The following is a 13,605-nucleotide window of genomic DNA, read 5'->3' as shown; positions in this document are numbered from 1 at the left end:
TAACATATGCAAACAGTCCTAAATTAGAAATATTTTGGAAATTGGCCAGATGGCAAAGCCCCGCGCTATCTATTGTATCATTCACATTTCTTCTGTAATGCATTAGAATGTTGATGAGAGACAACACATCCATTTCAGAACAAAGAGAGAAAACTTTGCCATCATGTCTGTTTTCATAACGCCTCCAGGTTCCTGATGTTGTGAAAGTCTCCAGTAATGACAACTGTGGAAATGTTTGTGGGTTTCTTTTTTTTAATCATTTAAAAAAATAAAAATAAAAAAAAACCTTGAGAGCCAAACCAGTCCAATGCATCAGCTTTAGAAGCTGGCATCTGAATTCATTCTGAATATTGGAATAAAATCAATTCCCCCAATATTGAGCAGGCTCCTGCCTGCTTAATTCGCTTTAAATATCGGCCTCTAAATGATTACCACAGCAAAAATGGCTTACAATGGGGTGGGCTGAGGCATCCCATGGTAATTTTGCCATGTGTGCATGCTCCCCACGTGCTAAAAAAGAAAAAATTAATCCCCACTAGCCCACATCACGAGGAACCAACTGAAACAAATAAAAAGGAAAAGAAACCCAAATTTATATAAGTGGGTAAGTGCAAAAAAATACTTACAAAGACCCCAATTATCACCTGCTTACATATTCAACCTTAATATTTATTTATTTTTTTATTAGGATTTATTTACCACCTTTTTGAAAGAATTCACTCAAGGTGATGCACAGTAAGAATAAATCAAACATGAGCAATAGACAATTACAGCAGTAAAAATATTCACATAACAATATAAAGTATGGCATAGTACTCTACTTACAATGTCAACACAATATGTAGTAGAACATTTTAATAGGCAGCGTAGGGTATAAGCGAAGATGGAACATATAGATAGGTAAGAGAGTAAGAGGAGTTAGACAATAAGGTGACTGATTTAAGAAAGTTGCACATGAGGTCAGAGAGATGATTAAATGTTATCTCAGCTAGGGTAGGAGTGGTTAAACATGTCCTGCTGCAGTATGTGCAGCCTGTGTCACTGTGTGTGTGTGAGAGAGACTAAAAAGTTAGTTACTTCAAGTTCTTCCATTAAAGGCGTTAGAAGCTTCCTCCTTATCTGCAATACAGTGTTCTAAGGAGCCCTTTTACAAAGGTGCGGTAGGCTCTACGTGCATGCAGCGCACACCAAAATGAGACTACCGCCAGGCTCGTGCACCCCACCCTGGTGTTACGTTTCTGGTGTTAATCAGCAGTTGGCGTGCGCCGACCGGTCACCGTGCATGTAGCATGTGAGCCTTTACTGCTAGATCAATGGGTGGCATTAAGGGCTCAGGCTGTAAATAGGCAAGCGCTGGTTTAAATTTTCCCATAGGACCTTTTCCCGGCCTTTTGGGAAAAAAGTCCTTTTTCCTAGATGCAGTAAAATCTGGCCATTTGCAAGCCAAAAAGAAATGTCCACAGTACCGCAAGCCACTTTTTGCTGTGGCTTAGTAAAAGGACCCCTAAACGCATAGAATCAAAAAAAAAACATATGAGTTGCTACCCTTTGTGACCAGACATTTATTTTTATTTATTTTTGTACATTTGTACCCTGTGCTTTCCCACTCATGGCAGGCTCAATGCGACTTACATATTATATACAGGTACTTATTTGTACCTGGGGCAATGGAGGGTTAAGTGACTTGCCCAGAGTCACAAGGAGCTGCCTGTGCCTGAAGCAGGGGCGTATCTGCGTGGGGCCACAGGGGCCTGGGCCCCCGCAGATTTCGCCCTGGACCCCCCTACCACAGACCCTCTCCACCTCCCCCTCCGTCCCGCCCGCCACCAACCCGTCGCCGATCTTTGCTGGCGGGGGACCCCAAGCCCCCGCCAGCCGAAGTCCTCTCTTCCGTGCAGGATGCACGACTCAGAAGAACAGGAAGCATTGCAACTTGCAGCGGCGCAGCCTGCATGGAAGAGAGGAACTCGACTGGCGGGGGGTTGGGGTCCCCCGCCAGCAAAGGTAAGTGACAGCAGCGGGGGAGGGTTGGCGGCGGCGGGAGGGGGTGGAAGAGTGTCATTGGTGGCGAGGGGGGGTCCGGAAATGGCGGGGGGGGATCGGTGGCGCCGGGGGGGGGGGCTAAAATGTGCCCCCTCCCTCTGGCCCCCCCTTCCGCCAGAGTCCAGATACGCCCCTGGCCTGAAGTGGGAATTGAACTCAGTTGCTCAGGACCAAAGTCCACCACCCTAACCACTAGGCCACTCCTCCACTCCTTACAAGGAGATTTTAAGAAAAAAGTACCTCACAGTGGCAAAACCTTAGGCTTCAGCGAAAGGTAAGTCTTACGTGTCATTTGAGTCTGTGTGGACACATCAGGGAGCATTAAAATTGTTTGGCCATAAAACGGTACACTTTTGTTTTTAAAGGAAGTTTTCAAAATCAACAAATTTTTCTCGACAGATGGCAATGAAACTAACACGGTAGCTCTTTTAGTTATAGGATCTTGAGAAGACTCTAAAAACTTTGACAAATCAAGGCTATCAGGAGAATTTAATTGATCCATATCCCTCTCTTGATTAACTACTTTAGAACCAGAAGGAAGATAATAAGCATTAACAATATCAGTCTCTACCAGAGTCAGTTGAAAGATTTCCTTAAGGTGAATTTTAAAAACATTCTTGAGGAGATAATAAATGCATCATAGGAAAATTTAAGAGAATGTATTTTTTAGCGTTGGGGGAAGATCTTGGGGTAGAGAGTATGCATGTTCTGTGCTAATCGGTTAGCACATGGGCATTGCCACGCAGTAACCAATTTCCACAAGTTTAGTGCTTGAGTTCCTAACACATACAAAATAGGCGGCAGTAAGCAGGGCCGCCGAGAGGGGAGGGCAAAATTCCCAGGACCCGAGCCACGATGGAGGGCCCGGCGCTGGAGTCTCTCAGCCTCTCCTGCCCCCAGGCCGCTGGCACCACAGTCCCGTCTCCACCTGCCTACCCTCAGCTCCCTTCTGTCTGTTGTCCGACCCCCTGCATTTAAAAAAAAATCTCTAACGCAGCAGCGCAGCTCCTCTGCGAAAGCGGCAGATCGCCTCAGGCGGGCCTTCCCTCACTGTGTCCAGCCCTTCTCTGATGTAACTTCATATTTCCGCGAGGGCAGGACACAGTGAGGGAGCCCGCCCGAGGCAATCTGACGCTTTCGCACAGAAGGCGCTGCGCCTGCTGCTTTATATATTTTTTTCTTTTATTTAAGTGAAGGAGGTCGGATGACAGGCAGAACGGAGCAGAGGGGTAGGTAGGTGGAGACTGGGAACTGTGGCGCCGGCAGCCTGAGAGCAGGAGAGGGAGGCGACAGCAGTAGCAATTGATGGGGTGGGGGGGGGGCGCGGTGATCCTTGGGGAGGTGCGGCCTTGCTCCTGGCCCAGCTCAGTCTCTCAGCAGCTCTGGCGGTAAGGGCTCACACACTAATGGCTATGCGCTAACAGGAAAATTAGCTCATGGCCATTAATACAGAAAATTGGAAAATCGGCCATTTTACCCCAGCAGTAAAAATGGTCTTAGTGCTCAGGAATGACCCACATAAGGACATGCTATGGTCACTTTTTATTGTTGTGTGGTAAATGGGCCCTTGTATTTTTCCAGTGCTCCACTTTGGTACTTAAGATTGAGAAATGTTTAAGAAGTCGTGGTTGGGATAGTCATTTAGGTCAATAAGGAGTAGAGACACTTTCGGATAGATAATACCCTGGAGGTACTTTGACACGGAGCCCCTAGCTCACCAGTCCATTAACAATGGGAAACATCTAAATCTGGAAATAATGGTCAGTTTCTGAGCTTCAGAGGAGAACAGAGGTCCCTATAGAGGGGCATAATCGAACGTCGCCGGCGATCTATTTTGGAGGCGGCACAACAGGTGGCTGGAACCGTATTTTCAAAAAAGATGGCCGGTCATCTTTTTTTTTTCGATAACACGGTTTAGCCCGGCCAAATGCTAGAGTTCGCCGGGGTTGAGATCGCCGGTTTTGTTTTTCAGCGATAATGGAAAAAACTGCCGGCCATCTCAAACCCGGTGAAATGCAAGGCATTTGGTCATGGGAGGAGCCAGCATTCGTAGTGCACTGGCCCCCCTGACATGCCAGGACACCAACTGGGCACCCTAGGGGTCAGTGCGGTGGACTTCAGAAAAAGCTCCCACATGCATAGCTCCCTTACTTTGGGTACTGAGCCCCCCAACCCCCCCCCCAACCCACTACCCACAAATGTACAACACTACCGTAGCTCTTAGGGGTGAAGGGGGCAACTACATGTGGGTACAGTGGGTTTTGGAGGGCTCCCATTTACCAGCACAAGTGTTACAGGTGGGGGGGGGGAATGGGCCTGGGTCCGCCTGCCTTAAGTGCACTGCGGTACCCACTAAAAGTGCTCCAGGGACCTGCATACACATAGGCCTCTAGGACTTGTTGCTGCTATATAACCTTGGCACACCAGTTGACACCTGAAGACTAATCTCTTTGAAGAAGTCCTTTATTTGAAAAAGCACGTTTACTCACAGTTAACTGCAGATCAGAGGTTGTGCCCCACTGGCAAAGAGTCTCCCTGGTACTGAGATTAGCAGTAGGTCAGAGCTGGCAGAATGGTGTACAATGCCCTCTTTTATCAACATTAAAGGTAATAACTAAGTTCTCTAACGTGGGTAACACACGAAAGGGATCTAAAAGTGGCTGACAAAAATGGCCACTACCTCATGGACTACCGGAAACAAAACTGGACACACTCTGACCCAGTTAGCAGGGGGAAAAGCACCATGGGAGTAGAGCCCACTACCCTACACCCACCACAATGCATTGCTGAGGTGACTCTGCAGTGCACCTAACAGAAAAGGTGTCACACTCACCCGAGAGCCACATCACAACCAAGGAAAGGCTGTCAGAGGATAGACACATTCTGCTGTCATAGAGGTGGGTACGGCATTTGAGGCTGGCATACAGGCTGGCAAAAAAGGTTTTTAGTTTTATCGTTTTAGTGTGGGAGGGGGTTGGTGACCACTGGGGGAGTACGGGGAGGTCATCCCCAATTCCTTCCGGTGGTCATCTGGTGAGTTGGGGCACCTTTTTGAGGCTTGGTCATGAAAATTAAAGGACCAAGTAAACCCAGTGAAATACTGCTGAACGCCGCTTTTTTTTTCCATTATCCGCGAAAGCCGGCCATCTGGTAGCCATGCCCATGCCCGCCCATGTCCCATCTTCACTCCGCCGCTGACACGCCCCCTTGAACTTTCACCAGCGAGGCAACGGGAAAGCGGCAATGCTGTCAAAAAAGCCGCTTTCGATTATACCGATTTGGCTGCTTTTGCGAGATCGCTGGCTATCTCTCGATATATGGCCGGCGATCACTTTTGAAAATAAGCTTGATAGTTATATAGTTATAGATATTTGTTTAGGCTAGTTTATTTATTGTCTTTCTATACCACCCTTTGGTTCATACAATAGAGTGGTTTACAATACAAGACTAATAAAAAGAGATAAAATATATATACGTATAAAAAATAGTAATGAGAAGAAAAGGGGAAACTCCCCAGGAAAGAAAGAACTAATCAAGAGCCAAGAGAATAATGGAAACAGCCAAATGTCTCATGCACCAACTAGATTTGTCAATCATTTCTCATTCCTTAACCTCCACTTGAACAATAATCTAGAGTCTGAAGTGCAACCTGATAATCTCAAAATAATTCCAAACGCCACTTTATACCATTTTGGTTTTCTCTTTTGAAAATGAACCCCTAAATAAACTAAATAGATATAACATAATCTAATCAAGAAAAAAGTTCTAAACTAAGTTTAATAGTATAACTTTTTCTGTATTTAACACATATAAACAAATTACAGAAGATTACACAAAGATGATAGTCAACTTGGATTTTAAGCATCAATTCCCATCTGCATCTACCAAACCAAAGCTGGCCCTTTCCCTGGAAATTGTCAAATTGAAGTCATGGCTTTAGTGATTTATACTGATGAAATACACCTAATAAGAATGATAAACCTCATTTGAATTCAGTTACATTGACTCCAGTGTGTGGCACTGTAGTTTTAAGCAACACAGGACTTGGTTATTTTATGTAGAAAATGACTACAACGGTTGGCCATTGTGAACGACTTGAACACATCTGTCTATAGTGCTCTGATATATTTCTTATTTGATTAAAAAAAACATTTGTTATTTTTCTGTCACAGGTGAACTTCTAGATGGGCAGAGAGGACTGGTCCCTTCAAACTTTGTGGAATTTGTCCAAAATGATGATTTCCACTCATCTAGTAATTTGGGTAATGAGCAGAATGAGAACTGCATCAACGAGTCTGATCTTAGTTTACAAGGTGTTGGCATTCTAGAGCTGAACCCACCGAGTCATATAGAGTCCAGTGCACTAAAAAACGGTACGGGAACTCTAGATGTGAATATTGATGAAATTGGAGAAGACATTGTGCCTTATCCTAGAAAAATCACCCTCATTAAACAACTAGCCAAAAGCGTGATTGTGGGTTGGGAGCCTCCTGTAGTGCCACCTGGATGGGGAAACATTAACAGTTACAATGTCCTGGTTGACAAAGAAATTCGACTAAGTGTGAACTTTGGAAGCAGAACTAAAGCTCTTATAGAAAAACTTAACCTTGCCACATGTACATATCGAATATCCATTCAAAGTGTCACAAACCGAGGTAACTCAGATGAATTACAGTGCACTCTGTTAGTTGGAAAGGATGTAATTGTGGCACCTTCTCAACTTAAGGTGGACAACATTACACAGATATCTGCTGGGTTATCCTGGCTTCCTACCAACAGCAATTACAGTCATGTGATCTTTCTCAATGAGGAGGAGTTTGACATTGTCAAAGCTGCTAGCTACAAGTACCAGTTTTTTAACTTGAAACCCAACATGGCCTACAAGGTGAAGCTCCTAGCAAAGCCCCATCAGATGCCATGGCAGCTTCCACTGGAGCAACGGGAAAAGAAGGAAGCATTTGGTGAATTCTCTACATTGCCAGCAGGTACTGTTTTTTTTCCCTTATTTGCTGTTTGTTATCTTGTTCACATAGATAAATGCAGCAGATTTTTAAGGAGTATCACAAATATATATTAACACACTAAAAGTGCACTAGGCTGTGATATAGGTTAGCTCAACTTTTGTGTATATTGAGTGCAGTAGTATTCTTCACCCTTACTAGTCAGACTTTCGGTCGTATCACAGTACTAAGACACTTCTACATTTTATGAGCTAAGCCGTGCTTCCTGTGATCAACACTCCTCTGTCATTCTAGTCTCCCTTGACCTCTCTTTTGACTTTGATCTTGTGGATCACACACTTCTTCTGCATCGCCTTCGCTCAATTGGAATATCTGTTACAGTTCTCTCATGGTTTACTAGTTATTTCTCTGACTGCTCCGTTCAACTTTGCTTTCAACATTCCTCCACCTGGTCCCTCCCACTTCGATCTGATGTCCCCAAGGTTCCATTCTCGCCCCAACCCTCTTCAACATTTTCCTTGCACCACTGTTAACTATTATACAAGATCACTCCTGCACTCCTTCTGCTATGTAGACAAAATTCAGATAGTTTGCAGAATCACTAATACCTCCTCCGTCTCACATCTAAACAACTGTCTATCACAGGTCTCGTCTTGGCTCACAAACAATCTTCTCTACCTCAACACTGCCAAATATGAATCTATTTTCTTCCCATATTCCAACAGTGCTTTATCTCCATTTCCTTCACTCAATGGCACTCCACTTCCTTTTAAGGACTCTGTCAAGATTCTTGGTGTTACTTTTGATTCACATCTTACTTTCAAGCCCCAGATTGATTCCATTCTTCACTCTTCATTCTTTACTCTTCATCGTGTTCGCTCCGTTTGCCCATTTATACCTGCCACCTACCCCTCAGCTCCTGCCTATCTTAGTAACCACCTCATCCCCTACGCCCCTCTCCAGTGTCTCTGATCAGCTGATAATATCTCCTGGTTCTGCCCCCCCCCCCAAAGCAACTCAGTTTCTCCACCTCCCGTCACACTGCATTCTGCTATGTTGGCTCTAAGCTCTGAAATGTTTCACACTACACATCACATCAGGACTCAACCCTCTCTTCCTGTCTTTAAGAAAGCTTTTAAAACCCATCTCTTCTCTATCTGTTTTCCTACCCCTGGTTAGTTTAATATTCCTCCTTTTGCTGTTTTTCTTGTGTGTAAATATTATCTGCTCTTACTATATGCTTGTAAACCACTTAGTTGCTTATGTAGATATTATGTACACAGCTTAGGTATCTGCACTTATTATTAGATTATTGTAAACTGCATAGTTGCCTATCTGAAGGCCTTTTAGTGGTATATCAAATGTACGTAAAATAAATAAATAAATGCAGTTTTGTGGGTGCCTTATGTAGAAATGAGTTTTGCACGTGAGCTAACTGTGCAAAACCTAGGGAAGACAATTCAATTCAGTTCAGTTCTTGTATACCACTAATATCCCTGGTCCAGGGTTCAGAGCGGTTTACATTCCAGGTGAGACAAAAGCAGATAATGTTAGTGTGAGGTATGAGAAACATTAGAGACCATTGGTGTAATGAATGAGACTAAAAACAAAGGAAAGGATCATGGATGATACTAGGAAGTAGAAGTCATGATGGATTATCATTAAGCAGTCTTTAGGAAGTGAAACGTTTTTAGCCTCTTCCTGAAGTTGAATGCGCCACTCATTTCAATTCAATGATATTTAAAGACACAGTATACCAGAAAGCCTAGCACAGGATTTTCTATTGCTGGGATTTTAACATAAGGTCTGAGGAGGAGTAAAGGTTAGCCTGTATATTCTCTTTACCACATGCATACAGAACTTTTCTTTCTTTGCTCAAGAGGAGGAAATGAGGGGGAAGGTGTGCTGCAGAAAAGAAATGCCGAACTATTTGTTTCAGCACCTGGAATTGCACATGATGGAATGCCGTTTTGTGCATAAACAGCAGTATTGCAAAAACTGTATGTACAGCATAGCATTCCAGTACACAGACAACTCTGGAGGCTGATGCATTTTCTTGCGTGCTAAGTACGATGCCATTAGCACAGAAAAACGACAATAAAACAGAAGAACACCAACCTTTGCAGTCACACACACAAGTCAAACACAGCGAGGATGACAAATAATTGAACAGGCAATGTCCGGTTTATTGTAGCTTTATTTGCAACATCCAAGACACGATCAAGAAAGAGTGCGCCCTCTGCTGGAAAGATGGTTCACACTTTATGAATAGTATAGACCTTGAAAAAATATACACTTTTTTGGAGCGGGGGGGGGGGGGGGGGGGGGATTTCCTGTCATTATGAGCAGAAAATGACGCAAAACAGCATGGGAAATGTCAAATGCATGCACATCCTTAGTGACACCTAACTAAAAACACTATTTGTACCAGGAAAAAAAACCCCTGAAGATTAAAACTTTTTTCCCATGAGATATACAAGTAGTAGATATACTACTAAAGCAAAAGTAGTTTTCGGTTGTTTCACAACTGGGCACTCAGCCCGGATATTCAATGCTGGGCCGTTTCCGATGACCAACATTGAACATCTGGTTTATTTTTGGCCAGTTTCAACTTAACCAATCAAATCAATATTCAGAGCTAGCCGGTTAAGTTGAAACCAGCTAAAGTTAAGCCTGCTATTTTGGTGGCCCAATTTTGCTGCCAAACTTAGCCGGCGATGCACTGAATGTTAGCAGATATCCGGCTATATCTCGCGAAATAGCCGGTTATCTGCTAAGCGCCGACCGTGATTATTCAGCAGGCTATCTCTCACTGAATCAGGGGCGTAGCTACGGGTGCACCCAATTTCAGCCCAGGCCCGCCCAGCACCAGCGCCAGCACCCATTGCCGGCCACTGCTGCTTTTCCTGTTGAGCAGCAGGGCCGGCGCTACAAAAAAGAAGAAGCGCTAACGGCGCTAAGGACGAGAAATGTTTAAAAAAAAAAAAAAAAAGCGCGGCACCGGCAGGCACTGTCTCGGCAGCCTTGAGGCATTGGCTGCTGAGGCATTGGCTGCTGGCTCGCAGGCTCCTCCCGCAGACGGGAGGAGCCTGCAAGCCAGCAGCCAATGCCTTAGCAGCCAATGCCTCAAGGCTGCCGAGACAGTGCCTGCCGGTGCCGCGCTTTTTTTTTTTTTAAACATTTCTCGTCCTTAGCGCCGTTAGCGCTTCTTCTTTTTTGTAGCGCCGGCCCTGCTGCTCAACAGGAAAAGCAGCAGTGGCCGGCAATGGGGGCTGGCGCTGGCATGCAGGGCGGGCCTCGTCGAAGAAAAGAGGGAAAACATGGAAGGATGGGGAGAAAAAGAGGGAAAACAGATGGAAGGATGGGGAGAAAGAGGGAAAACATGGAAGGATGGGGAGAAAAGAGGGAAAACAGATGGAAGGATGGCAGAGAATGAGGGAAAACATGGAAGGATGGGGAGAAAGAGGGAAACATGGAAGGATGGGGAGAATGAGGGAAAACATGGAAGGATGGGGAGAAAGAGGGAAAACGTGGAAGGATGGGGAGAAAGAGGGAAAACTTGGAAGGATGGGGAGAAAAGAGGGAAAACAGATGGAAGGATGGCAGAGAATGAGGGAAAACATGGAAGGATGGGGAGAAAGAGGGAAAACTTGGAAGGATGGGGAGAAAAGAGGGAAAACAGATGGAAGGATGGCAGAGAATGAGGGAAAACATGGAAGGATGGGGAGAAAGAGGGAAACATGGAAGGATGGGGAGAACGAGGGAAAACGGAAGGATGGGGAGAAAAGAGGGAAAACAGATGGAAGGATGGCAGAGAATGAGGGAAAACATGGAAGGATGGGGAGAAAGAGGGAAACATGGAAGGATGGGGAGAATGAGGGAAAACATGGAAGGATGGGGAGAAAGAGGGAAAACTTGGAAGGATGGGGAGAAAGAGGGAAAACTTGGAAGGATGGGGAGAAAAGAGGGAAAACAGATGGAAGGATGGCAGAGAATGAGGGAAAACATGGAAGGATGGGGAGAAAGAGGAAAAACTTGGAAGGATGGGGAGAAAAGAGGGAAAACAGATGGAAGGATGGCAGAGAATGAGGGAAAACATGGAAGGATGGGGAGAAAGAGGGAAAACATGGAAGGATGGGGAGAAAAGATAGAAAACAGATGGAAGGATGGGGAGAGAAAGAGGGAAAATGGATGGATGGGGAGAGAGACTCTGGATGGAAGGATGGGGAGAGAAAGGGGAGAGACTGGAAGGATGCAGAGAAAGGTGAGAGACTGGAAGGATGTGGAGAGAGAAGGGACACTGAACAGAAAAGGGTAGAGTGATACAGAGACACTGGTTAGAAAGAGGGAGAGAGAGACATTAGATGGAAGGATCAGGAGAGAGGATAGATGGATGGAAGGATGGGGAGAGAAAGAGGGAAGACGCTGGATGGAAGGGTAGGGAGAAAGAGGTGACACTGGAAGGAAGGATGCAGAAAGAAAGAGGGGAGACTACTGGAAGGATGGGGAGAGAGAGGGGAGACTGGAAGGATGGGGAGAGAAAGAAGAGAGCTGCTGGATGGAAAAGGAGAGTAGTGAAAGACTGGAGAATAAGAGGAAGGGGCATGGGGAGAACAAGGGTGAGAAAAAGATGAAAAGCCATAAGTAGATGAAGGAAATTAAAGAATGGATAGTAAGAATGAATTAAATCAGGACAGAGAGAGAGAGGCAGAAAAATATTGAAGAAAGCAAAGAAAAAGGAGAGAAAAATGAGAAATGGCCAGGAAACCGTGGCAGAAGAGTTAAGCGAAAACGAAGGAAAGCAGAATCTAGAGACTGGGAGCGACACAATGTGAAAAAGTAAATGGCCATACAAGAAAGGTAAAGAAAATAATTTTATTTTTAATTTAGGATAAAGTAATATGGTACCTGTGTTAATGAAGTTTCAGAGACCAATACTTCCTTCCTTAGGTCAGGCGAGGATACCGTAACAGTATTATACTGACCTGAGGCAGGAGGTTTTGGCCTCTGAAAGCTCACTGAAAAGGGTGTTAGGCTATTAAATAAATTTTCTGAAATCTGATGCACTGAAAAGCAGCACTTTACCCTGTGTGACAAATGCATCTGAGCGTGACTAAATTTTGCTGGGGGAGGGGGGTAGAGAGAAAATTTTGTGCCCACCCACTTTGGGTTCAGGCCCATCCAAAATTGGCAGTCTGGCTACGCCACTGCACTGAATATCCGCAGATAGTTGCTTAAGTGCTATTTAACCGGCTAGGTTAAATAGCGTTGAATATCAGGCAGATTTTGTGTAGATTTGCCTATTTGACTCTAACCTGCTCTGAATCCGGCTAACTTATGAGCATTCCAGGGGTAGAATTGGCATTTAAGTGGTTAAGTGCCAATATCCAGCTCTTAACCGCATAAGATACCACTTAAATCAGGCCACATGAATAGCAGTCCTAACTTTAAGTGGTTCAGCTTATACAGTCAAGGGCTGAATATTGTACTTAACTGCATAAGCTTTAGCAGCCAACCTAGAACCAGATATTTAATGCCAGTGCATGAGCATGGCCTGGTATTGAATATCCAAGAATACAGTTAGCAGTAGACATAAAAACGTTCACCACTACAGGCTGAATATCGTCCGGAAAGTGTTTACACATTTATACTACAGCCCAATATTCATAACCATTTATCCATAACGCAGCAGCCACTCTATGGATAAATGTCTTATCCCTTTTTCAGTGGCACCATATGGGTAGTGTTGGGATGGAGTGAGAGCATCTGTCTAACTCTCTGGATAGTTGGTAATCTTCAGACACTATAGATTTTGTATAGTTATAAGGATTAATTAACACTTGGAAAAAAGCTAAACCACACAGCCAAATGGATGGCAACTGAGTATCACCTTTATCTGTGGAGCTGGCAGCACTCACTGCTGTCCACTGATATTCCAAACTGTGAGTATGTGGAATATATTTTAAAACTGTAACCAGTGGTTAAAAAAATGCTGACAGCTGCATTTGAATATTGTTCTGATAGCATTTCAGACCTCATCTGAACTAATCTCTTTCCTTAAAGCAGTGAATAATAAGCAATGCTATTCTGTTAGGTCCCCCTGCTCCACCTCAAGATATCAGGATTCAGGCTGGGCCTACACCAACAACCATACTGGTCACCTGGAAGCCACCAACTCTTACACCAACGGGAACCTCAAATGGAACAAATATAACAGGATATGTTGCCTATGCGAAGGGACAAAAGGTAGGTACTTGACAGTGATTGAGAGGAAACGCCTTCCATAGACCTAAGAAATATTTTAGGTATTAAGGGACCTGTTTGAGTGCTGTTTGTACTTATTGCATTCTTAATCACAAAACTTAAGTTGCAGAAATTGCAAACTCCTGTGGTAAATGCACAAGGCATAGCTAGAGCAGACACTTACGGCATGGGCCCACTTTACATACCTTGCTAAATCGTATAACATGGATCCTAGTGTAAATGAATGAATAGAATCAACCTGAAACCTTCCCACACAGCATAGTCCCCGCATAGAACCCAGCTTACCAGGACCCCAAACTGAACAGAACTCCCTCAACAAGAGTGCCCCCTCCCCAGT

At 44.5% G+C, this 13,605-nt stretch overlaps 1 protein-coding gene across 1 annotated transcript in view; it reads left to right on the top strand.

Annotated features, from left to right (window-relative positions):
* The window catches only part of RIMBP2 (RIMS binding protein 2), a 592,869-nt gene that overhangs the window by 464,221 nt on the left and 115,043 nt on the right, over positions 1-13,605 (top strand). Inside the window, exons 16-17 of the mRNA XM_030219259.1 lie at positions 6,216-7,028; positions 13,099-13,250. Coding sequence (XP_030075119.1) covers positions 6,216-7,028; positions 13,099-13,250 — 965 coding nt within the window. The remainder of the gene's footprint in view (positions 1-6,215; positions 7,029-13,098; positions 13,251-13,605) is intronic.

This window comes from Microcaecilia unicolor, chromosome 11, assembly GCF_901765095.1.
Source record: "Microcaecilia unicolor chromosome 11, aMicUni1.1, whole genome shotgun sequence".
Classification (NCBI taxonomy): domain Eukaryota; kingdom Metazoa; phylum Chordata; class Amphibia; order Gymnophiona; family Siphonopidae; genus Microcaecilia; species Microcaecilia unicolor.
Note: the sequence above shows the minus strand (reverse complement) of the source record. Positions and strands in the feature narration are given on the sequence as shown.